Below are 24,721 nucleotides of genomic sequence, written 5' to 3'. Positions count from 1 at the left end.
TGTTCCTAGTGTCATCCCGCTGTCATAGTTGATCTGGGAGGAGGGTTTGGGGCGATACAGGGCACGGAGATGAGCGCCATTATTAATCCTCAAAAATCCGTGAGACTGGGACAAATACACATATATGGTGTGCCATTCTCGTACCTTCAAAGAAAAGCGGTAAGTATTCTTGTAGCTACAGAAATATGAAAGTAAAGTACCGGTGTAAATTAAAGCTATGTACCAGCAGAGACAGAACACAACTACAAAACTTAAATACATGGCGGATGGTTTCAATATTTTTGTAACGGATATCTTTTTAAATTACCTCAATGATCAAACTACTACAAATTTTAAATGTTTAAATCTGGAGGGTTGATATGTGAAGTTATAACTTGGCCTTCATGGTAAACTTTGTCATCCATAGCCAGCCTACCTGTAATGTGGTGTTAGACATTATATGTATCTCCGATCCTTGGTTGACTACCTTTAGACAAGGTTTACCATGCACAAGAGACATAGTCACACTATGACGACATGTTTTTAATTTGCATGTCCGTGACCTGTGCACAAGGATTCCATTAGGATGAAGCGGATTCACAACTAGGTGGAGACTAAGGTAAGACTGGGGCTTGTCGAAAGGCGAATATAGCAACCCACTACTACCGTTAAGTCTCACGCCAGTGTCGTCTCGATCTGAAAACAGAACACATTAGAAACAATCGTGAAAGTAATATGATCAACATTACAAACTACTCATATAATCAAAAGTTCGTACTTCTTTTCTGTATATTGGCCTTATAACGGAAAGGGTTTATCATTTTATAATAGTTCCGACTTATTGAATTGTAATGGAACAAACATGTGCATATATCTTACAAAGTTGCTTTGTTGATGTTTACCTGGACAGGGGCCATGGAAACAGGGAGTCATTTCTGATCCTTTGCCTTTACAATGGCTCCCTCCGTACAAAGGAGCGGGATCGGTACACGTTCTGTCCCGGAAATGTACCCCGTTTCCACACGAATGACTACAAGCGGACCAGGAACTCCAATGCGCCCAGTCACCAGTAACTGCCAACACAGCAATGATTTGAAAAGTCCAAATTGATTCTACGTTCGTTTTTGCTATCAGTAATGTAACTAAAATATCACTTCTGAAATTGCGTTTCAAACGGTAAGTTCCGAATGACATCAGTTATTGTCAACATTGCTGCATTTGGTTTGTAAGTCAATGTAAACAAGAACAAGAGGCCCAAGGACCTTAACAGTCACCTGAGTAACAATACTTCTTATGACATGTCATAGAAATGATTTTGCTAAAATAATAATATAACTGTAACTATATTTTACACATATTGCAAATGTAAATTATGCGTCCCATGGTTAGACTTGTAACCGAGTTTGAATTAAAAAAAAACTACACACAAGATTTGAAATTTCCGAAACAAAATCTTCCATCCAGGAACAGTAGAACATCTTTGAAATTTCAGTTAATTTGACCCATTTTTAGCCCCGCCCATCAGCCCCTCGGGAACAGACAATGGCAATATGTGCATCTGTCAGCTTATACCAATAAAACAATTCTAACCAAGTTTGAACTATTTCTGACAGAAAATAAACAAATCATGCTCAAAAATAACATTTTCATTTATAGAATATAGTAGATTTTACCACCTCCCCTGGGTGAAATGTGAGACCCTGGGGTCATGAAATTTACAATTTTGATAAAACATGTGAAGGCCTTTCCATCTATGAAGAGTACTCGATTCTATCATATTTAGGACTTTGTCTTCGGTGACCTAAAAAGCAGGACGCGGCAGTATCTCTATCACTCTCTCACTGCTACTTGAAGTGTGTCAGGCAAATTTGTGTTTTGAACATGACAGGATGAATAAGAAATGGTAACTTATTTCAACCAATGTATTGCTCTTTTGATGTATCGTTTATAGATGATGTTTCCTAATATGGTTTGGAGACATCGGCATTCGCTCCGTATACGACCTATATTGTCTTTATATATCACAATCAGATCGGCACAACAGCTGCGTTAGATGCTACATATAGAGGCCATTTCTTTGGAAAATCGTCTTTTGAGAGAAAAGTGGCTTTTTTGGTAAAAATTGCTAATGCCTTTTTAACTTAATTGTTATGTTCTGAACTCCAATATATGAGTTACCAAAATGGTCAGACGCCTTAACGACTCCGCCACCAGGACCCTATTTGGATAGCGAAACAATTATCAGTGTATTTTGATTTATTAAGAAATGTCATTTATTTGTAATAGGTTCATGATTGTATGTTGACTTGTTTGTAATTTTGTTGTTCTATAATAATTAACTAAACTTTTCACTGGGTTAATTAGACCAGATATCGTTAATCCAAAGTAATCAAAGTGACATTTATCTAGTCATTTACAGAGATAGAAACTTTGTTGCAGTCTTGATGATACAACGTTTACGGTCTTTATAACTAGATTAGTCACCGAGCCTACTAAAAGTTTCAAATATCAACAGCATTATACCAACCAAATCACATTCTGTGTTTTATTTCGTAATATTTTGAAATTTTAAAAAAATATAATTCTGTTTTTATTCAAAGTGACTTCATTTTTAAATACTATCCAGATTAGCAACTGTACATATTCAAAGCGATTTCAAATTCTATACTATCCAAATTACCTACAGTATCTTTTAAAAATGGCATGAAAATTTTGTACTTACCTATTTAGATTTTGTGACCATCGCAATGCCTTTTTCATTACATATAAACTAACAGCATTAGATACCATCCATAATGATCAAATCATTATCTCTATACTAACCGGATTAGGTGATAATCTCTCGACAATGACCTGATCATCATCTTTATACTAACCGGATTAGGTTATAATCTCTCCACAATGATCTTACCATCATCTGTACACTAACCGGATTAGGTGATAATCTCTCGACAATGATCTTATCATCATCTTTATACTAACCGGATTAGGTTATAATCTCTCCACAATGATCTTATCATCATCTCTACACTAACCGGATTAGGTGATAATCTCTCGACAATGATCTTATCATCATCTTTATACTAACCGGATTAGGTGATAATCTCTCCACAATGATCTTATCATCATCTCAACACTAACCGGATAATGTGATAATCTCTCCACAATGATCTTATCATCATCTTTATACTAACCGGATTAGGTGATAATCTCTCCACAATGATCTGATCATCATCTTAATACTAACCGGATAAGGTTATAATCTCTCCACAATGATTTGATCATCATCTTTATACTAACCGGATTAGGTTATAATCTCTCCACAATGATTTGATCATCATCTTTATACTAACCGGATTAGGTTATAATCTCGCCACAATGATCTTATCATCATCTCTACACTAACCGGATTAGGTGATAATCTCTTCACAATGATCTTATCATCATCTCTACACTAACTGGATTAGGTGATAATCTCTCCACATTGATCTTATCATCATCTCTACACTAACCGGATTAGGTGATAATTACTCCACAATGATCTTATCATCATCTTTATACACACCGGATTAGGTGATAATCTGTCCACAATGATTTTATCATCATCTTTATACTAACCGGATTAGGTTATAATCTCTCCACAATGATTTGATCATCATCTTTATACTAACCGGATTAGGTGATAATCTCTCCACAATGATTTGATCATCATCTCTATACTAACCGGATTAGGTGATAATCTCTCCACAATGATTTTATCATCATCTTTATACTAACCGGATTAGGTTATAATCTCTCCACAATGACCTGATCATCATCTCTACACTAACCGGATTAGGTGATAATCTCTCCACAATGACCTGATCATCATCTTTATACTAACCGGATTAGGTGATAATCTCTCCACAATGACCTGATCATCATCTTTATACTAACCGGATTAGGTGATAATCTCTCCACAATGACCTGATCATCATCTTTATACTAACCGGATTAGGTGATAATCTCTCCACAATGACCTGATCATCATCTTTATACTAACCGGATTAGGTGATAATCTCTCCACAATGACCTGATCATCATCTTTATACTAACCGGATTAGGTGATAATCTCTCCACAATGACCTGATCATCATCTTTATACTAACCGGATTAGGTGATAATCTCTCCACAATGACCTGATCATCATCTTTATACTAACCGGATTAGGTGATAATCTCTCCACAATGATCTTATCATCATCTTTATACTAACCGGATTAGGTGATAATCTCTCCACAATGACCTGATCATCATCTTTATACTAACCGGATTAGGTGATAATCTCTCCACAATGACCTGATCATCATCTTTATACTAACCGGATTAGGTGATGATTTTCACCAATGATCTAATCATCATCTCTTTATGAACACGAATAAAATTGCACCTAATTATTATCAAAGTTTCAAATGTATTCTCTTCTACAATAATTCTACGACTGCAGAATTATGTTAACATACATACTGTGCTGATTATATACTTCAGACAACTCCTAATGCTTCTAATTATAAAAGGAAACAACCTTTGTTTAATACTTTGTCACCTGTAACATTTATGCTACTTGTGACTCATAGGCTTCCTCGACAGGTATGGCTTATAGACTGCATGGCGGTGTTAATAGTTTTTACTGACGTGTGGTTCACAGGAAAACACCTGTATTTAAAGGATTATATTGTAAGACCTATATATCAAATTCGATATATCATTTTAAGATCTAGATTTAATTACTAGAACAAACATAATGCGTTGCAATTTATAACCATTACAATTTTAATTACCCAATACCTGATCAACATGATAAGATCCTTGTATCTCACCCACAATCTATCTCTAGTTGTACAATAGTATAAATTACCTACATTCACTACCTGTCATCCTTTACTTACCTGGACACGGCATCATCCCACACGTTCCCTTTTCTTTGTTTCTCCCGCGTTTTTTACATATTGGAACTCTTTTATTCATGTACGGCCAGAACCGGCGATCAATCACATAACGAATGTGCGTTCTGCACTTTCTTGACCGAAATCGCGCACCGGCTCCACACGTGCGGCTGCATTTCGACCATGTTGACCAGTGTCCATAGTCGAATTGGAGACCTAAAATGGTTCTTATAGCAATCAACTAAACTAATCAAGATACATGAAAACAAATTGTTAAGCCATCACTACTTAGATAAAAAAAAAAGTTCGCTCTCGATATACATCATCCGCTGAAGGGACAAAATAGAAAAAATAGACAATGAATCATTTTCAATTGGAAACAACGCTAAGGAACTTTTTAAGGGAGAACTAGTGATATTATGAAATAACCCAAGTATATATCATCTACATCACAATTACACGTGTACAGCTCGGATGTCTTAAAGCAATATTTTTTTTTCAAAATCTCAAAAATGTATGTTATAGTACTAAAATATATGCAAAACACAATATTTTGGAACATTTTCTTCATGTTGGTAATGTCAATACGATAGAATTCTTGTAGCACAACCAGCAGAAGATTAGAGTCTGACATTACAACGAATACATGGTCACCTTCATCAGACAAACGGCCTTGAACCGTACCAGCACTGACGTATGTAGTGTACGAGGTGGTAAGGAATCGGCCAACTTTTTCAGCTGTACTTTGATCCTGTTCATTTGTCTGATGAAGGTGGCCTAAAGTTTTTGAAACGTCACATCCAAATCTTCTGCTGTGTTATAAGAACTTCTATTCTATGCAAAAGGAACTCCTTACAAAAAATCAAAAAGTCATCAAATCTCCAAAACAAGTTCGGGAAGTAGTAGCTATAACACACATGACTCAAGTCTGGTAAGTCTAAACATGTGTATGGATGATCCTGCCACGCTCGACTATGACAGAAACTGTACAAAGAGACACCAAAATTATCAACAAGGCATAGTGAATGATACAAACCCCTTCGCGGTTTAACCTTCACGGGTGCGCAATAAGGAATACTTTTTGTGTGAAGTTTAATCAAAACCTTCAAGCAATGAATCCAATAAATGTTATGTCTCAATAAGAATTTTGAAAATTATAACCATGAAATTGACGCTACAACCTTGTAACTCGTCCGTAATATCATGCTCTCCAGGAATACAGCCACGTGAGTGATGACAACCTCCTAGACCTCAACGTGACAGTAGGGAGGATAACAAGAGGAAAAGTAGGAGAAATCCGGATGGCCATATATATATATAACTAGTCTAGGTCTAATTAGGATTTGGTTAACGCCAGAATTACTTAGTAAATGCAAAACTTTTTTCAGAGATATAAGTAAAAAGATTTTTGCTGACATTAGCTCTTGTAGTTATTGAACACCTCTGAGGATGGTAGTTATTGAACACCTCTAAGTAGTAGTTATTGAACACCTCTGAGTGGTAGTTATTGAACACCTGTGAGTGGTAGTTACTGTACACCTGTGAGTGGTAGTTATTGAACACCTCTGAGTGGTAGTTATTGTACACCTCTGAGTGGTAGTTATTGAACACCTCTGGAGGTAGTTATTGAACACCACTGACTGGTAGTTACTGTACACCTGTGAGTGGTAGTTATTGAACACCTCTGAGTGGTAGTTATTGTACACCTCTGAGTGGTAGTTATTGAACACCTCTGGAGGTAGTTATTGAACACCACTGAGTGGTAGTTATTGAACACCACTGAGTGGTAGTTATTGAACACCACTGGAGGTAGTTATTGAACACCTCTGAGTGGTAGTTATTGTACACCTGTGAGTGGTAGTTATTGAATACCTCTGAGTGGTAGTTATTGTACACCTCTGAGTGGTAGTTATTGAACACATGTGAGTGGTAGTTATTGTACACCTCTGGAGGTAGTTATTGAACACCTGTGAGTGGTAGTTATTGAACACCTCTGGAGGTAGTTATTGAACACCTCTGAGTGGAGAACAGATGTTGACGCCGCCGCTAGAAAAAAGTTTTACCTAAATCTTTCTCACGCGACACAAAAACATTTCTGGTATGGTCTTACTTAATGTTGTTTAAGCAGGACAACATACCTTTGCATTCCCCAAGATTACACTTGGATTTCTCTGCCATTTCCCCGAAACATGTTCCACCAAATTGTGGTAGAGGTTTATCACACTTGCGATATCGTATTCTGTGTCCACGATCACAAGTGACGCTACAGTGAGACCACGCCATCCATTCACTCCAACCACCGTTCACTGTGAAAACAAATAATATCGTACAGATGGATCATTCATGCCTTTGTCATCAAACGTTATAGACATTCCGATGTAACAAAAAAAGATGCAAAAATGTGCAATATACAGAAATTACCTGGACATTTGAATGTGTTGCAGAAGAGCACCTGTCTGACTTCGCCTGAACACTGACCAATCACAGTACAATTCCGAGATCTTGACCTCTGACCTATATCACATGACTTTGAACACGCGGACCAATCAGACCACTTTGTGAAGGCACCGGGTTTGTTAGGTTCCAACTCGTATAGGTAAGGGTTGTAATGATCAGGCCTCCAGCCCTTCAAAAAGTGATACTGACTAGGTGTTAATGACGAAAATACGAAGAAATCATGGTGCCTTCCACGTTTAATCTGTGTTATTTTAGAACATTTCTACTGGAAGTTATAGTAAAATGCTTATTGGAAAGAAAAGTGAAAAGTAAAATTTTAACACTCCTGCCCCTCCCTCTCCATGGTAACATAATTGACTTTATAGAGAGGAGGTTTGGTGTTTAGAAAGTGATCTATAGTAAAATGTCAACAACTACTACAACTTCAATCTTGACATAGACGTAAACTGGGACATTAAAGATTTTGTGGATTGTAAATGAAACAGACTTATATCTTGATTTTCAATTGATAATTGTATTTATAAGGAAAATGATTCTGTTAGGCCTTCACAGAGATTGCCTGATAACGTATTTGTGATGACAAAGCTTGTCCTTACCGTTTGCGATAGGTTGCGTACTGGAACAAACGCCGATACTGTTACACCAGCTGTTTCATTCTTCAGAGCAGGATCTACAAAAAGCCACAACAGCCTGATACACATTTAGTTAAACAGGACATAGCAAAGTTTGCAAACATAGTAGATGTATTCCGACATCTTCAATATTTCCGTACCAGACACACTGAGACAGCAACAATATTCCGGTACCAGACAAACTGAGACATCATCAATATCCCGGTACAAGATACACACTGGGACAACATCAATATTCCGGTACCAGACACACTGGGACAACATCAATATCCCAGTACAAGACACACTGGGACAACATCAATATTCCGGTACCAGACACACTGGGACAACATCAATATTCCGGTACAAGACACACTGGGACAACATCAATATTCCGGTACCAGACACACTGGGACAACATCAATATCCCAGTACAAGACACACTGGGACAACATCAATATTCCGGTACCAGACACACTGGGACAACATCAATATCCCAGTACAAGACACACTGGGACAACATCAATATTCCGGTACCAGACACACTGGGACAACATCAATATCCCGGTACAAGACACACTGGGACAACATCAATATTCCGGTACAAGACACACTGGGACAACATCAATATTCCGGTACCAGACACACTGGGACAACATCAATATTCCGGTACCAGACACACTGGGACAACATCAATAATCCGGTACAAGACACACTGGGACAACATCAATATTCCGGTACAAAACACACTGGGGCAACATCAATATTCCGGTACAAGACACACTGGGACAACATCAATATTCCGGTACAAGACACACTGAGACAACATCAATATTCCGGTACCAGACACACTGGGACAACATCAATAATCCGGTACAAGACACACTGGGACAACATCAATATTCCGGTACCAGACACACTGGGACAACATCAATATTCCGGTACCAGACATTCTGGGGCAGCGTCAATATTCAGCTACCAGATACAGTGTGACAGAAGAAATGTCCCAGTAGTAGACTACAAACAGTGATAGCATCTGTATCCCAGGACTAGGACATCACTTTCCGTGTGCTATATACAGACTGTGTCAGCATCAGTATCCCAGATATCAATCTACAGGCTGGGACAACATCAGTATCCCAGATATCAGTCTACAGACTGGGACAGCATCAGTATCCCAGGTATCAGTCTACAGGCTGGGACAACATCAGTATTCCAGGTATCAGTCTTCAAGCTGGGACAACATCAATATCCCAGATATCAGTTTACAGACTGGGACAACATCAGTATCCCAGGTATCAGTCTTCAGGCTGGGACAACATTGGTATTCCAGATATCAGTCTACAGGCTGGGACAGCATCAGTATCCCAGATATCAGTCTACAGTCTACAGACTGGGACAGCATCAGTATCCCAGGTATCAGTCTACAGACTGGGACAACATCAGTATCCCAGATATCAGTCTACAGACTGGGACAACATCAGTATCCCAGGTATCAGTCTACAGACTGGGACAACATCAGTATCGCAGATATCAGTCTACAGGCTGGGACAACATCAGTATCCCAGGTATCAGTCTACAGACTTGGACAACATCAGTATTCCAGATGTTAGTCTACAGACTGGGACAACATCAGTATCCCAGATATCAGTCTAAAGGCTGGGACAGCATCAGTATCCCAGGTATTAGTCTACAGGCTGGGACAGCATCAGTATCCAGGTATCAGTCTACACACTGGGACAGCATCAGTATCCCAGATATCAATCTACAGACTGGGACAACATCAGTATCCCAGGTATCAGTCTACAGACTGGGATAGCGCCAGTATTCCAGATATCAATCTACAGACTGGGACAACATCAGTATCCCAGATATCAGTCTACAGGCTGGGACAGCATCAGTATCCCAGATATCAGTCTACAGACTGGGACAGCATCAGTATCCCAGATATCAGTCTACAGACTGGGACAGCATCAGTATCGCAGATATCAGTCTACAGACTGGGACAGCATCAGTATCCCAGGTATCAGTCTACAGACTGGGACAGCATCAGTATCGCAGATATCAGTCTACAGACTGGGACAGCATCAGTATCGCAGATATCAGTCTACAGACTGGGACAGCATCAGTATCCCAGATATCAGTCTATTACTCGGCTATGATCTTAAACCTACTTCCTGTGTTTGTGTTCAAAGACTAATCTTATCGTGCTTTGTGATAGAGAATAATCTGTGAATAATCCCTCCACAATTCTACTGAGAGAAAGTAAATATCGACCACTTCCTGAGAGAGAAGCATTATAAGAGAATAAAAACCTTTGTACTTTGTGTGATAAGGATACCTCGTTAAGTTGCTATCTAATTGTAACTCGGTGAAACAACCAAAGTATCCACATGCTATCAGTGGATGTCACTAGTGTAATACACCATGGAGGGTTTTCATTGGCTACGTCTTCGATTGTGGTGTAATATTATGGATAACGACGTAACGTCATGATTTGAAAATGGCGCAACAAGGGGATCTGTCTCCGTTTGATTTTGTCCTCTACATTTTCCTTTAACACCTGTAAAGTGCTATTTTATCTGAGGTATGCCGTTTAAAAAACATATCTTAAATTTGTTTTCGTTTCATGAAACTCGTCTTGAAGTTTTAACTTTTGCCAAGGTTCATGGAAATAAAAAACCAAAGAACTGAAAGTACTGAAAGGCTAAACGTATTGAAAAATGTTCACAAATAACCGCAAAGCTATATTACTTTCCCATACTCCTACACTTTGGAATGCAAAAATTACTAAAATAAGAGAACCAGAGGCTATTTTTCTTAACTTTAAGCGATAATATATCTTCTTTAATTCTTGTTTCAGATTTGACGACAATAATGTGAACAAATCAAAATAGGTAAAAAAAAACAACAAAATACACACAACCATATATTTATCGCCAACAAGCCAAATGATGAATAGCTCTATGATGAAGTTGACTAAATAAAATCTTTGAAATACCCAAGATGTTGCAATTACTACCTATCAATATGAGGATTTAGACCAATCGAAAGGACTTTATACCTACTTCTTTATTTTGAATGTATTGCAAAGTAAAAGTCCTTACTTATTATAATTAATATTTGTAGTTGAGGAAAGTAGATAAGGTGTACACAGCATTTCAGATAGATTAAAGAGTAAGTAATTACATTAAATGTATCTACATGCCTATCTTCCTTGAAGTATCATGGTTAGACTTTCCTTCCAGTAATTATGTCTTTAAAGACATAGTTCTTTTATATCAAACCAGTCTTAAATATATATACAAATTTTACAATATTTTCACTATAGCTACTACTATTTCTGATCTCCAATGCATTAGATAATGTCACCATGACACGCTAAATGAATAAATATGTTATGGAAATATTTCGTTCTAGTTAACTGATAATTATAAACATGAATATTTTGGGGGGTTTTATACGCGCTTTGTTTGAAGGACTATTTTCATTTCAAGGAACTTTGATACACATTAACAAACCTTGAGAAATCAGCACAATCAACCTTCATCAAATAAAACTAAAAGACAAAAAATATAAGTTATAACAGTCAACATCATGATCAGTACAGTATTAAAAATATATTATTCATAAATCATGAGCACTAAATGTACCTTGCCTACGAAGCGCAAATTGTTTATCTTCAAAAACTTGAAAAGTATCATGGCGGTGGGTGTGAAAAACCTGAAAAAGTGTCATGTCGAGAATTCCGTAAAATATATTGTTCAAAATTTATCAATAGTTCAACCACACTGTGTTTCTTTTTTGAAATATATAGTAATCGTATTGTTATTTAAAAAATAAACTAATTTTGGATGCTTTTAAAATAGCGATTTGAAAGATCGCGGCATTATTTACGCAGAAAATTGCCGCCAGAGGGCTCTAACTCTTTTTGATATTTCAGCTAATGAGAAGGCCAGGATCGGTAAATTTTGTCTGAAAGGCCGTCGCAATAGGCTATGCGTACTGAGTACGTTTAGCCTAAAATCTTCCAAGATTCATTTCATAAAGATGAAAAGAAAACTCAACAAAAGTCCTATATATATTGGAAATAATTATTTGATACAGAAACAGTATCTACAACTAATAACATCTTTACCTTTCTCACAACTTTTTTCACAGGAAGTGACATTGATTGATTGTCCGATACAAGTTGTTCCACCCGAAGAGTGTAAGTTATCACATGTTCGAATGCGGATTCGTCGGCCTTTACCACAGTCTGCGGAACACTCAGTAAATTGTGACCAACTTGACCAAGTTTGATCATTTTCTGGAAAGAAATTTTTTTTCTGTCATATTAGTTCTGTAGTATATGTCAATCACCCAGTCACTAAGAGTTTTCCATGTTGACAAAATCTCCATAACTGAAGGATAGGTCAGCGTGATTTCTTAATTCAAAACACCATAATTACATTTTATTGATTTGATCGATTTTATGAATTCCTTATAATCTAAAAATATGTTAAGTTATGGCATTCGTACAAAATCTTTAGCAAAAAAATAACTTAAATCAATACTCGTAGATGTACCGTCCATGAACGGCTGGATTCTACCTTGAAACTCTTGAAAAGTACAAAATAAAACTGTTGGTAAACTTGGTACATTTATACAGCTACATCTATATAATTCAAAATCTAAGAAATTACAATAGATTTGTTCGTGTTTTCACGTTTGGAATATTTACTGTTGTTGTTCTGCTGTTAGGCGTATTTGAAAATAACTCGAGATTTTTTTATTTTCATTTATTTACTTTTTTAAATCAATTTTGTTATTTCATATCAAGCAACAATTACTAAAATGTTCCAGTGGCTACATGTACTTGTATTTAATATGCGTTATCATTTTCACACACTTACAAGTTGTGATGTCACATTTGATGCCAGATAATACATTCACGAAAGTTAGACTATTTTGAGGCACTTCAAAACTGATAAAAATGTATAGAAAATATCATACTTATGAAATATTATGACTATTTACAAATATGTCATTTAAATACTGAATTTCAAATAGTAAATGTGTTCTAATTGGCTGAATCAAGTTACGGAAGACCATAAAACAAGCATATATGTACCAACTGATAGAATCGAATGGCTGAAATTTAGTTATCGCAATAAAGTGCTCAAATTTAAAGTTCAACTTTGTATGATTTAAAAATCCCATCTAGAGTGTACCACATTATTTTTTATATACAAACTTGAAGATGACTTGGTATACATCTGAAATCACTGCTCTGACCAACTACATAACTAGTTTAAAATTGATCAGAAACTCAAGCAGATTATTAATCACTTTCGGAAAATATTGGAATCGCTCCCTAGATTATCCACATTAAAATGTTCATTTCAAATAAAAGAAAAAATCATGAACAGGAAAGTAAATGGAAAACCGAATTACACTTTTTACATAGATATAAATAAATGAATTTTAAACTGTATTTCAGCGTTTGTAAAGTTATTTACATTTATCTATATACTTTCTTTTATATTTTTGTTTGTGTTAAACTTATTTTTATTCTTCATGCAGTTCATCAGACAAACGCTTTGGTTAGGACGTACATGTAATGATAATTAGAAACCATTACAACATCATTATCATTTTTAATATTATCGGTTTTATAGTTTTAATCATAAGGTCCTTCTGGTCTGGTTCAGACTGTTCCTTGACGTTTGAAAATTTGATATATTTCCATCATTTCTTTCCCCGGAGAATAAAATCAAGTGTTTTGGAAGGGAAAGCGTTGGAAACGGCGGCGTGCAATCAATCGACAATAGTTGTACATCATAAATATAGGCCATTTCCGGTACCTTTTCGTTTTTCATAGATGTATCCAGTCGTTTTCGCAACTCATTCGCGGGTAGTATATTTGTTTATTTTTGTGACAACTGAAGGTGGTATAACTTCCGTTCTAGCAAAGTAACCGCCCTAAATATTAGATATTTCTTTTCTATGCTCTGTTTAACTATTTGCACATGAACAGACTTTTTACTATTATTGTCACATTTATGTAAGTTTCTTTAATCAATATAGTACTTTTGATCGAAAACATTTTGAACCAAATATTTCCGAATTAACACGTCAACGTGACCGGAATTAACTCAGGCACGGAAAGACATATACAAGTGATGTCAGGGCCAAATTAACCATCATACAGTTTAATTTAGTAAAGAAAGATAAAGTATTATGAAACTTTAAAACGCATACTGACACGTTTACTCACGGGGACACGGTCCCTGGAAACAAGGTTTGTAGATGACGATGAAGCCGCTATTTTTCCTCACCAAATCACCACATTTGCCCGGAGAAAGGCAAATGCGACGTTTCTGCTTCATACCGTACCGTCCACATTTGACAGAGCAAGGTCCAAACTTTGTCCACTCAGACAGGAAAATATCCAACGCAAAATCTGTCACCATATATGTAAAATTAGAGAAACATTTAATTAAAAATTAAGACTAATGTATTGATCACAATTAACACCTGTAATAAAAGTTGCTACAATGTATAACGATTATGTTGGTAACATGGACGAATCGAAGGTTTTTTATAACTTTGCATTAATTATAACCAATATCACTGTGGCTTGAATTGTATGTTTACGTTGAACAGCGTTGTGCGTTCAGTAATAAAACTGCAAAAATACACCTCATTAGTTAACCAACTAAAACAAGACCTACGCAACGTTCTGTAGTTAACAAGAAACAAGACCTACGCAACGTTCTGTAGTTAACAAGAAACAAAACCTACGCAACGTTCTGTAGTTAACAAGAAACAAAACCTACGCAACGTTCTGTATTTAACCAGAAACAAAACCTACGCAACGTTCTGTATTTAACCAGAAACAAGACCTACGCAACGTTCTGTAATTAACCAGAAACAAGACCTACGCAACGTTCAGTAATTAACCTGAAACAAGACCTACGCAACGTTCAGTAATTAACCAGAAACAAGACCTACGCAACGTTCTGTAGTTAACAAGAAACAAGACTTTCGCAGCGTTATAATACATTTGAGTTTTGTTATGATTGCTGTTTATTACTGGTAATCCCTAATAATCGAACAGTCTGTGTCCTTACTCGTTCTCGAACACCTCCCTACACAAGGTGATTCCTCGTAGAAAGGACCCCGACAAATGAATCCACTGTTAGCTGGGAACGGGTTTGTACAGTTCCTAAACCTCCATTGTGTCCCAGCCCCGCACATGGGTTCACAGTCCGACCAGCGTGTCCATGAACTCCAACCCCCGTCCACTAGGAAGCAAACAACAGCACAATTATAAACGGGACAGTCATGACATGCTCAATAATTGTAGACGCGAAACTACGCCATATTTACATATGTAGAAAGTACACATGTGTAACACTCACCTGGACACGCTCTCTTATACTTAAAACACTGCAAACTTGACCAATACTTCTCCTACAATCGAAATAATGCAGAATCCTTATTACATGGAAAACAGTGTTTCAAAAAAGATGTTTTAGATGCTGAAACATGATCAGTATATAACATATATAAAGTGTATTATCCCAATTTCATGTAGCGAAGATTAGATATTCAAAAATAAGCAGGATCCTAAAGTTCATTTTACTAATTTGACAAAGAATTTGTCTAACAGTAAGTAAATGTGTAACCAATATGACAGGGACGCCTTAATATTCCATAAATTATTTATGTAACATTTTGATCCAGTACTACTTCTGTAAAATACAACCTGTTTCCTTATAAATATTTAGGAAGAGCTTTTCATGCAGCACACTGGCTAATTGGTTTTATTTCGTTCTCTTTACAGATGTAGAGAATGAACATTACAAAAACATATAATAATGGTGTTCACAATTCTAGAGACAAATTAAAGTACATGTAGACTTATGGCGGACAAACCTGTATCAACTTGCCTCATCACACTAGCTTATCTTTATACGTAATGCATCCAACCGTGTATCACACTTGCTTCTCTATATACGTACTGCACATCCGCCGTGCATCACACTGATTACCTGTATACGTACCACATCACCGCCGTGCATCACACTGCTTACCTGTATACGTACCACATCACCGCCGTGCATCACACTACTTACCTGTATACGTACCACATCAATTTGTCTACCTAAATGTGTAACCAATATCACCGCCGTGCATCACACTAAATTATTTATAACATTTTGATCCATACACTTCTGTAAATCAAACTGTTTACCTGTATAAATATTTAGGAAGAGCCACATCACCGCCGTGCATCACACTGCTTACCTGTATACGTACCACATCACCGAATGCATCAAAATACTTAAACAAATTAAAGTACTGTACACATCACCGCCGTGCATCACACTGCTTACCTGTATACGTACCACATCGCCGCCGTGCATCACACTACTTACCTGTATACGTACCACATCGCCGCCGTTCATCACACTGCTTACCTGTATACGTACTACATCACCGCCGTGCATCACACTACCTACCTGTATACGTACCACATCACCGCCGTGCATCACACTACTTACCTGTATACGTACCACATCACCGCCGTGCATCACACTACTTACCTGTATCTGTACCACATGACCGCCGTGCAACACTCTGCTTACCTGTATACGTACTACATCACCGCCGTGCATCACACTGCTTACCTGTATACGTACTACAGCACCGCCGTGCATCACACTGCTTACCTGTATACGTACCACATCGCCGCCGTGCAACACTCTGCTTACCTGTATACGTACCACGTCACCGCCGTTCACTACACTGGCTACCTGTATCTGTACCACATCACCGCCGTGCATCACACTGCTTACCTGTATACGTACCACATCACCGCCGTGCATCAAAATACTTACCTGTATCTGTACCACATCGCCGCCGTTCATCACATTACCTACCTGTATACGTACCACATCACCGCCGTGTATCACACTACTTACCTGTATACGTACCACATCACCGCCGTGCATCACACTGCTTACCTGTATACGTACCACATCACCGCCGTGCATCACACTGCTTACCTGTATACGTACCACATCGCCGCCGTGTATCACACTGCTTACCTGTCTACGTACCACATCGCCGCCGTTCATCACACTGCTTACCTGTATACGTACTGCATCACCGCCGTTCATCACACTGCTTACCTGTATACGTACCACATCACCACCGTGTATCACACTGCTGCGTATCACACTGCTTACCTGTATACGTACTGCCGTTCATCACACTGCTTACCTGTATACGTACTGCATCACCGCCGTTCATCACACTGCTTACCTGTATACGTACCACATCACCGCCGTGCATCACACTGCTTACCTGTATACGTACCACATCACCGCCGTTCATCACACTGCTTACCTGTATACGTACCACATCGCCGCCGTGTATCACACTGCTTACCTGTATACGTACCACATCACCGCCGTGTATCACACTGCTTACCTGTATACGTACCACATCACCGCCGTGTATCACACTGCTTACCTGTCTACGTAACACATCACCGCCGTGTATCACACTGCTTACCTGTATACGTACCACATCACCGCCGTGCATCACACTGCTTACCTGTATACGTACCACATCACCGCCGTTCATCACACTGCTTACCTGTATACGTACCACATCACCGCCGTGTATCACACTGCTTACCTGTATACGTGCCACATCGCCGCCGTGCACTACACTGGCTACCTGGTCGTACAGACAGTGCCTCTGGAGACAGAGACGGCGCAGATTCGGGTAAACCTTATGGATTCTTTTGAGGTAAGCCTCCGATTGCATAAAGCTTGATGTCTGTTTTCGGTCTACAACAGTAACGAATTGATATGTTAATAAAAAAAACTATTGGAATACGTCTTGAAATGCAATAATGATGTATCCCAGCTGCACAACTCTTAAAACGTTATTTTGACGCTGTTGTACATCTCATCCACTGATGAAATCCAGGGATGCACACATAAATGTATCTCGAGACAAAACAGTTGATGGCGTTCCAATAAAGTGTGTTAGGCACTACTGATAACTTAAGAACTACATTGAATATGTTTAAATCACCATGGTAAGTCGATTGAGTGACACTGATATTGATTTCTACTGATACAACTTTCCATCTTGCCAAAAGTGGATACGTTAATTATCTTACATGGGGTATTTCTATTTCAACATGCTTTATTCAACTTTATAAAGCATTTTGGAAGAAGAGCTACTGATTTTCAAACAGGTTGCTTTAAAGGTACCATATGTATGTTTGTGTGTAGATAACAGAAAGGTTTTTTGGTGGAGGTAGGGGTTGATGGGAAAGTGTACAACGATTTTCTTAAACAACTCCAGAAACATGTTGTAAAGCGGCAACTATGACAATAGATAATCAATTAAATACTAAATGGATGTCCAGTATATCTATCAGTATACAATTCAGAACGATATGAGGGATTAATGTCAACAAATAGCGTTCTATAAATATTCACACATCTACTAAACTGTTTTCTATAGGTATGTACGACAATATACAGGACAACACAACAGAATGACGACAATATTCAGGACAACAAGACAGAATGACGACAATATACAGGACAACACAACAGAATGACGACAATATACAGGACAACACGACAGAATGACGACAATATACAGGACAACACGACAGAATGACGACAATATACAGGTCAACACGACAGAATGACGACAATATACAGGACAACACAATAGAATGACGACAATATTCAGGACAATACAACAGAATGACGACAATATACAGGACAACACGACAGAATGACGACAATATACAGGACAACACGACAGAATGACGACAATATACAGGACAACAAGACAGAATGACGACAATATACAGGACAACACAACAGAATGACGACAATATACAGGTCAACACAACAGAATGACGACAATATACAGGACAACAAGACAGAATGACGACAATATACAGGACAACACAACAGAATGACGACAATATACAGGACAATACAACAGAATGACGACAATATACAGGACAACACGACAGAATGACGACAATATACAGGACAACAAGACAGAATGACGACAATATACAGGACAACACAACAGAATGACGACAATATACGGGACAACACGACAGAATGACGACAATATACAGGACAACACGACAGAATGACGACAATATACGGGACAACACAACAGAATGACGACAATATACGGGACAACACGACAGAATGACGACAATATACGGGACAACACAACAGAATGACGACAATATACGGGACAACACGACAGAATGACGACAATATACAGGACAACACAACAGAATGACGACAATATACAGGACAACACGACAGAATGACGACAATATACAGGATTACACGACAGAATGACGACAATATACAGGACAACACGATAGAAAATGTTTGACGTTGTTTCTGTTATTTACAGATCTAAATATTCCTAGTACATTGATTGATAAACCGTCCAGTAGATATGGATACCCGATAGAAGTTAAGGACAATGATCTACACATTGTATGCGACTTTGTATAAATCAGTTTGAAATCTTTAAACGAGATCATGAAGGTTCGTTGAAGGTCCGTCGCTAAAATCAACAGACATTTGGAAATTAGGAAATGTATTCGATAATGGGGTTAATGCGCGTCACTATCGTGATTTTGGCATTACTTTCGATTTCTTTAGATTTCCCCCAGTCGCTACTTGGGTTTCTAAGTAAGAGCTGTATGATGCAGACTCTCTGACACAATAAGAGTTATTCCCCTTGGCACGCGAAAGCGAATTCAATATGGAAAGGAAAGCAAGATATGGTTGTCCGTGATCACAGGTCAGCCAAGCTAAAGAACTTGTATTTAAATTATGTGCATCTTGGTATAACCATGCAAAATATAGGATGTCATACTTACCTGGCTTGCACTGGCCTCGGCAAATACTCAATACGGTGCTGTGTCCAGAACAAGTTAGTCCCCCATTTACTGGGAGGGGGTTGTCACAATGTCGTATTCTAGTCATGTTTCCCTCCTCACCACACTTCGCAGTACATTTACTCCAAGGACTCCATGCGCCCCACACTCCGTCAACTAATTAAAACACAAAATAACAAAAAAGGTTCAATGGTTTTTCCTGCTTTGATGCCATTGGTCAACCGAAGTGACACTACTAATGTTCAAATGATATAATGGCATGCATATTGTTACTATTGTCGCTTAATTCTGACGTCTCATTCACTTTAAATCACAGTTATTGCATATTGTTCAGGTGACGTGATTTCAATAAGAAAATATGGCGGCAACCTACAGCTGTTGCTGTGAGTGACATGAATCCTCATGAATTGTCTAACGTGCTCCACATTCACAATATTTGGTAGGTGATCGGATTTGATCTTTTCAAAGATGTCCGTTGTGATCATTTCGATGTGGAGTTTTATGATTACATTATGCAAGGTATTAAGAACATTGAGGCTAATGTACATAGTGAAAGTGCTGTTTTCTTATATAGTGAAGGACATATGTAAATTGCTAAATATAGAAAATAGGTGGGTTTGACGGAGTTGTACATAGCATCAAAAGACAATCCGAATAGTTACAGAGGTATAACATTGTTATCGGTTATTTTTTTAGTGTTTGAAATGCTAATATCAGAAAGAATAAGTTCGGTTTCAGACTAAGATTCGTTTCCAAACAAACACCAATCGGCATACCAGAAATTATTATGTAGTTTATGTACATCTTTTGAGAGTGTTGTGGAAGGTATAACTTGGAGAATGATGAAAATTTCTGTCAGTTTTTTAGACAGTAACAACCCCTTCGACACGGTATAGCACGCTGAAGCACTATTCAAACTTCAGGAGATTGGTTTAAACTCCAAAGTATGGAACCTGTTAAAGGGAATATACACTGCTGTCAGAAGTAGTATTTTGTTCAATGGCATACAGTCTAAATTTTTACCTATGAAAAGGGGTATTTTACAAGAGAATGCGTTATCAGCAAAACTGTATTTGATATTTATCAGTCAGTTGCTGAACAATATTGAACATAGTGGTTAAGATCGATGGTAGTTAACTTTAGAGTAAATGTACCTACTCAAGTTGACGACATATGTCTCATAAGTAATAAATGTAATGATCTAGAATGTATGATAAAGATGTGTGAGGTTTAAAGTAAAAAATATGGAGGCTTTTGTTTTCGTCTTTCAAACGTAAAAAGCGTGTTTTTCGTAAGCTCAAAAGTTTAAAATTCCAAACAATTTTCTATTTATGTTTAAGTTATACCGGAAGTTGAAAATGTTGTCCATGTGGGTATTATGTTAAACTGTCAATTTCAATCGCATGAACGTACAAGACGTGCATGAAATAAGTTTTAAAAATGGTACAATATGTTTAATTAAGAGTGACACAATCCTAGTGGATTAAACCCAGTGACTGCTGGTAAACTTATCAAACAAATTGCGTATTCGTCAGCACTCTATGGTTGTGAGCTTAAGGTTTTATCTAGGAATGAAGCGATGATGTTAGATACAGCATATAGCTTTATTGTAAAAGCATTTCAGGAATTTGATATCAGAACTCGTGCTGACACTGTGTTGTGGACAAATTGGATGGACATCCATAGAGGGTTATATAGATACAAAGAAACTGTTATTTTTTGGAAGACTTTGTCACCTAAACAAAAACACCTTGACAAATAGTATATTTTTAAGGAGACTGTATTCGCCAATGCCGAATAGTACGAAAACAAACCTGGAATTTTATACGATATTTAAGAATTATTGATAAGTACACATTGACATACATATTCCAAAAGTTTATCCAAACAAGTATTTTCCCTTCTAACTGCAATGGAAAAACTAGTTATGACGTCTGTGCTGTTAAGAGGAGAGAGAGAGAGAGAGAGAGTGTGTGTGTGTGTGTGTGGAGGGCGATAGTGAATCAAACTTGTACATCAAAAAACTAGAGCCGCATATATTATGGAAGCTTGCAATGAAATACCCATTTTACAAAAATCGATACATCATATCATGAAAATAGTTTCCAATTTTAACGAATGTACAGAGTTATATCACAAATGTGGAAATATGTATTGAGAAGGCTTAACCCATATTATATTAAACTGTAGCCACACCGTTATTCTATGAGATCAGTTGTGGTGTTCAATAGCTGATATTAGTGATACAGGTGTTTTGTTTAGTGTGTATCTTCATTCCCTGACAGATAATGAACTAACATATGTTTTACTTGGAGGACCATTCAATTACAAACTAAACAATGAAGATGTGAATTAATTCAGGTTAATTTCAGAAGTAGCTATAGAAAAAATGAAGTTGTATTATCGACAGTGTTGTCGTAATTATCACTCAGCCACATTATCTTTTCAAAGTTGAAATTGCAATGAATCTATACTACCTATGCTTGGTATACTCCAGATATAAATTTGATTACAATGTTGATTTCATAGTCTCATTACGTATGTATAATGAAGTGTTTCTACACTACGTATTATGCGTGTACTCTAGATATATATAACTAAAAAGTTAATTTAATAGTCTCATTACAATAAAGTGAATGTTTATGGAGACTATTACGAACTAATACGTTGTATAATGTGATACTTTGTATGTTCACAAGTATGTCAGATATATATGTATTGTCTACTATGTAATCGTGTATTTATGTTCTAAATATGTTGTATTACATGTTCCATTTCTTTTGTACTCATTATTTTTGAGGCAATATAGAGAATAATGATAATAGTCAAGAACGCATTCAGGTTTCTAATTTTGTTTGGGGTTTTTCGTACCGGGTTATATTATTTGCTAATTTCATCAAATGATTTTTGTTTCTCAATTCATTTATGTATGTCTGCAATTTCTCTATATTTCTGTGGCAAAAATGTAATAAATTGATTTTCATACAAACACAGGAGGAAAAAGACCAATATTACTTAAATGAATATGGAATTCTGGAGTGATAATTATGTTACGTTACCTGGACAAGTCTTGATATCTTTTGCTTTAAAGCAAGTATAAGTATGCCAGAAACGGGTCTGAAAAATTAACAAGTACATGTTTTGTAATAATATTAACTTAAAATACACGTGCTGATCAAGACAAAAGCCCGGCAGTTTCGTATCAATAATTCTTTACTGTAACCACCGCACGTTCAGTTATTTGGTTTGAGGAAATCTTTGCGTTAATCAAATGATTGTCGGCTACATGGAAATATTTAGCGTTTAAATGAATACAAAGACACATTTTTGAAAGCCGGGCCGGAACTGAATTGTGGTAACTATATAGGTAATATATACCTTAGCCACGGCCCTGGTACCCGCCAGCCAGCTGCTGTTAGAGATGTCGTTTGCCTTACAGTTATAATCTCCACCACACCTCATCACAAACATAGGTCTTTCTGAAGCTCGCAGATATAGGAGAGAACTCTTCATTTTCTTCCATGTCAGCTCTTTTTCTTTTGCTTTTAAATCTGTGAATTGTGACCGCATGATAAAAAGACTTGTCCTTACGTCACTCAAGGTAGCCCAGTGACGAAGATACATGTCATACTGTTTATATTGTAATCACCTAAATAGTGAAAAGCTAAACAACGTCATACTGAGTGTTATTATTTTGTGTGCTAGATAAGGTTTCGATCCCGTGACCTTCGTTCACTAGTCATTGCCGCTAGTATCTTACCAGGGTTACATGGTATAGATAGCATTGATCACATCGTATTAATAAAACAAACTTAATAAAAATGGTCTTAACTGCACGTGTAGTGCTATGTATTATATCTAGCTTAATTCATGTTGAAGCTGGAAATAAAAAGTCAGAAAACATGCCCAGAAATTATTTAAAAAGGAATTAAATTCATGTCATCAGACCGTTGAATTAGCTTCACGTAGAATTCCGACCCAAACTGTTGGCTGTTTACCCGCAATGTCTCCTGAAGTAGGTTGTTTATCGCCAGCGGCCTGTCCAATATCACAGGAGCATATCCAAATATGAAGTGACAGTAGAAGAATCAGCAAAGTTTCCTGTCAAAATAGGGGGGAAATGTGTTCTTACTGGTTTGCTATGTTGTGATATTTGCATATATGTATCTGCAGGTAAATATACGTATACATATAAAAAATGTAGGAACTCTTAGGAAATCGCTCTCAGGTTAGAAACCAAGTGTAGCGTTACATATCCCCACTGACTAAACACAATGTTTTACCTGCCCCATCCGCGACACACATAAATTCAAAATGAGATTTAATCTCAGCTTGTTAGAGATGTGATAAAAACAATAGCTAATAGTTGAACAACGATCAAGCACTGGACAGCCCATGTCTTTCTTAATTAAATGTTACATGCACCACCTTTACAGCATGTCCATGACTGAGATGACCAATGGAATTGAATCTAAAGGTCCTACAAGACAGAAAAAATAATGATAATTTGATTGATGTGTGTTCCTTAAGCACATTGAACGATTGTACTTACTTTCATCTTTGAACAGTTTTGTTCATCAGACAATAAAGTAATTCATCAAGTAAGCATGCTTCTGCTCTGAAGAGTCAGTGTCTGATATTATGTGACGCCATTTTGAAACATTGACGTCACTTGTAATCTTAATGACGTCATTCACAATGACGTTGAGAATAGTTCACAGACGGCGCACGGTGACCTTGTGTTCCGGAACTATCTCTGTTATCATTTGATTTTTCTTGTGTAAAATA

General features: G+C 37.2%; 1 protein-coding gene across 1 annotated transcript; it reads right to left on the bottom strand.

Moving 5' to 3' along the window:
- Positions 1-6: 6 nt before the first annotated feature.
- Positions 7-24,491, bottom strand: LOC132545974 (SCO-spondin-like; the record flags this gene model as incomplete). The annotated part of the gene is made up of 17 exons (XM_060209657.1): positions 24,486-24,491; positions 23,932-24,034; positions 23,312-23,484; positions 22,993-23,050; positions 19,916-20,089; positions 17,677-17,819; positions 15,378-15,429; positions 15,087-15,260; positions 14,231-14,416; positions 12,110-12,280; positions 7,957-8,030; positions 7,325-7,529; positions 7,042-7,209; positions 4,907-5,119; positions 882-1,052; positions 416-675; positions 7-144 (listed from the first exon to the last, which is right to left on the bottom strand). Coding segments are annotated over exons 1-17 (2,469 nt in total), but the record flags the coding sequence as incomplete, so codon positions are not given.
- Positions 24,492-24,721: the final 230 nt, after the last annotated feature.

This window comes from Ylistrum balloti, unplaced genomic scaffold (genome assembly GCF_031769215.1).
Source record: "Ylistrum balloti isolate Yb309-2 unplaced genomic scaffold, AGI_CSIRO_Ybal_v1 Utg369870, whole genome shotgun sequence".
In the NCBI taxonomy this organism is placed as follows: domain Eukaryota; kingdom Metazoa; phylum Mollusca; class Bivalvia; order Pectinida; family Pectinidae; genus Ylistrum; species Ylistrum balloti.
This window is presented reverse-complemented; position numbering and strand designations above follow the sequence as displayed.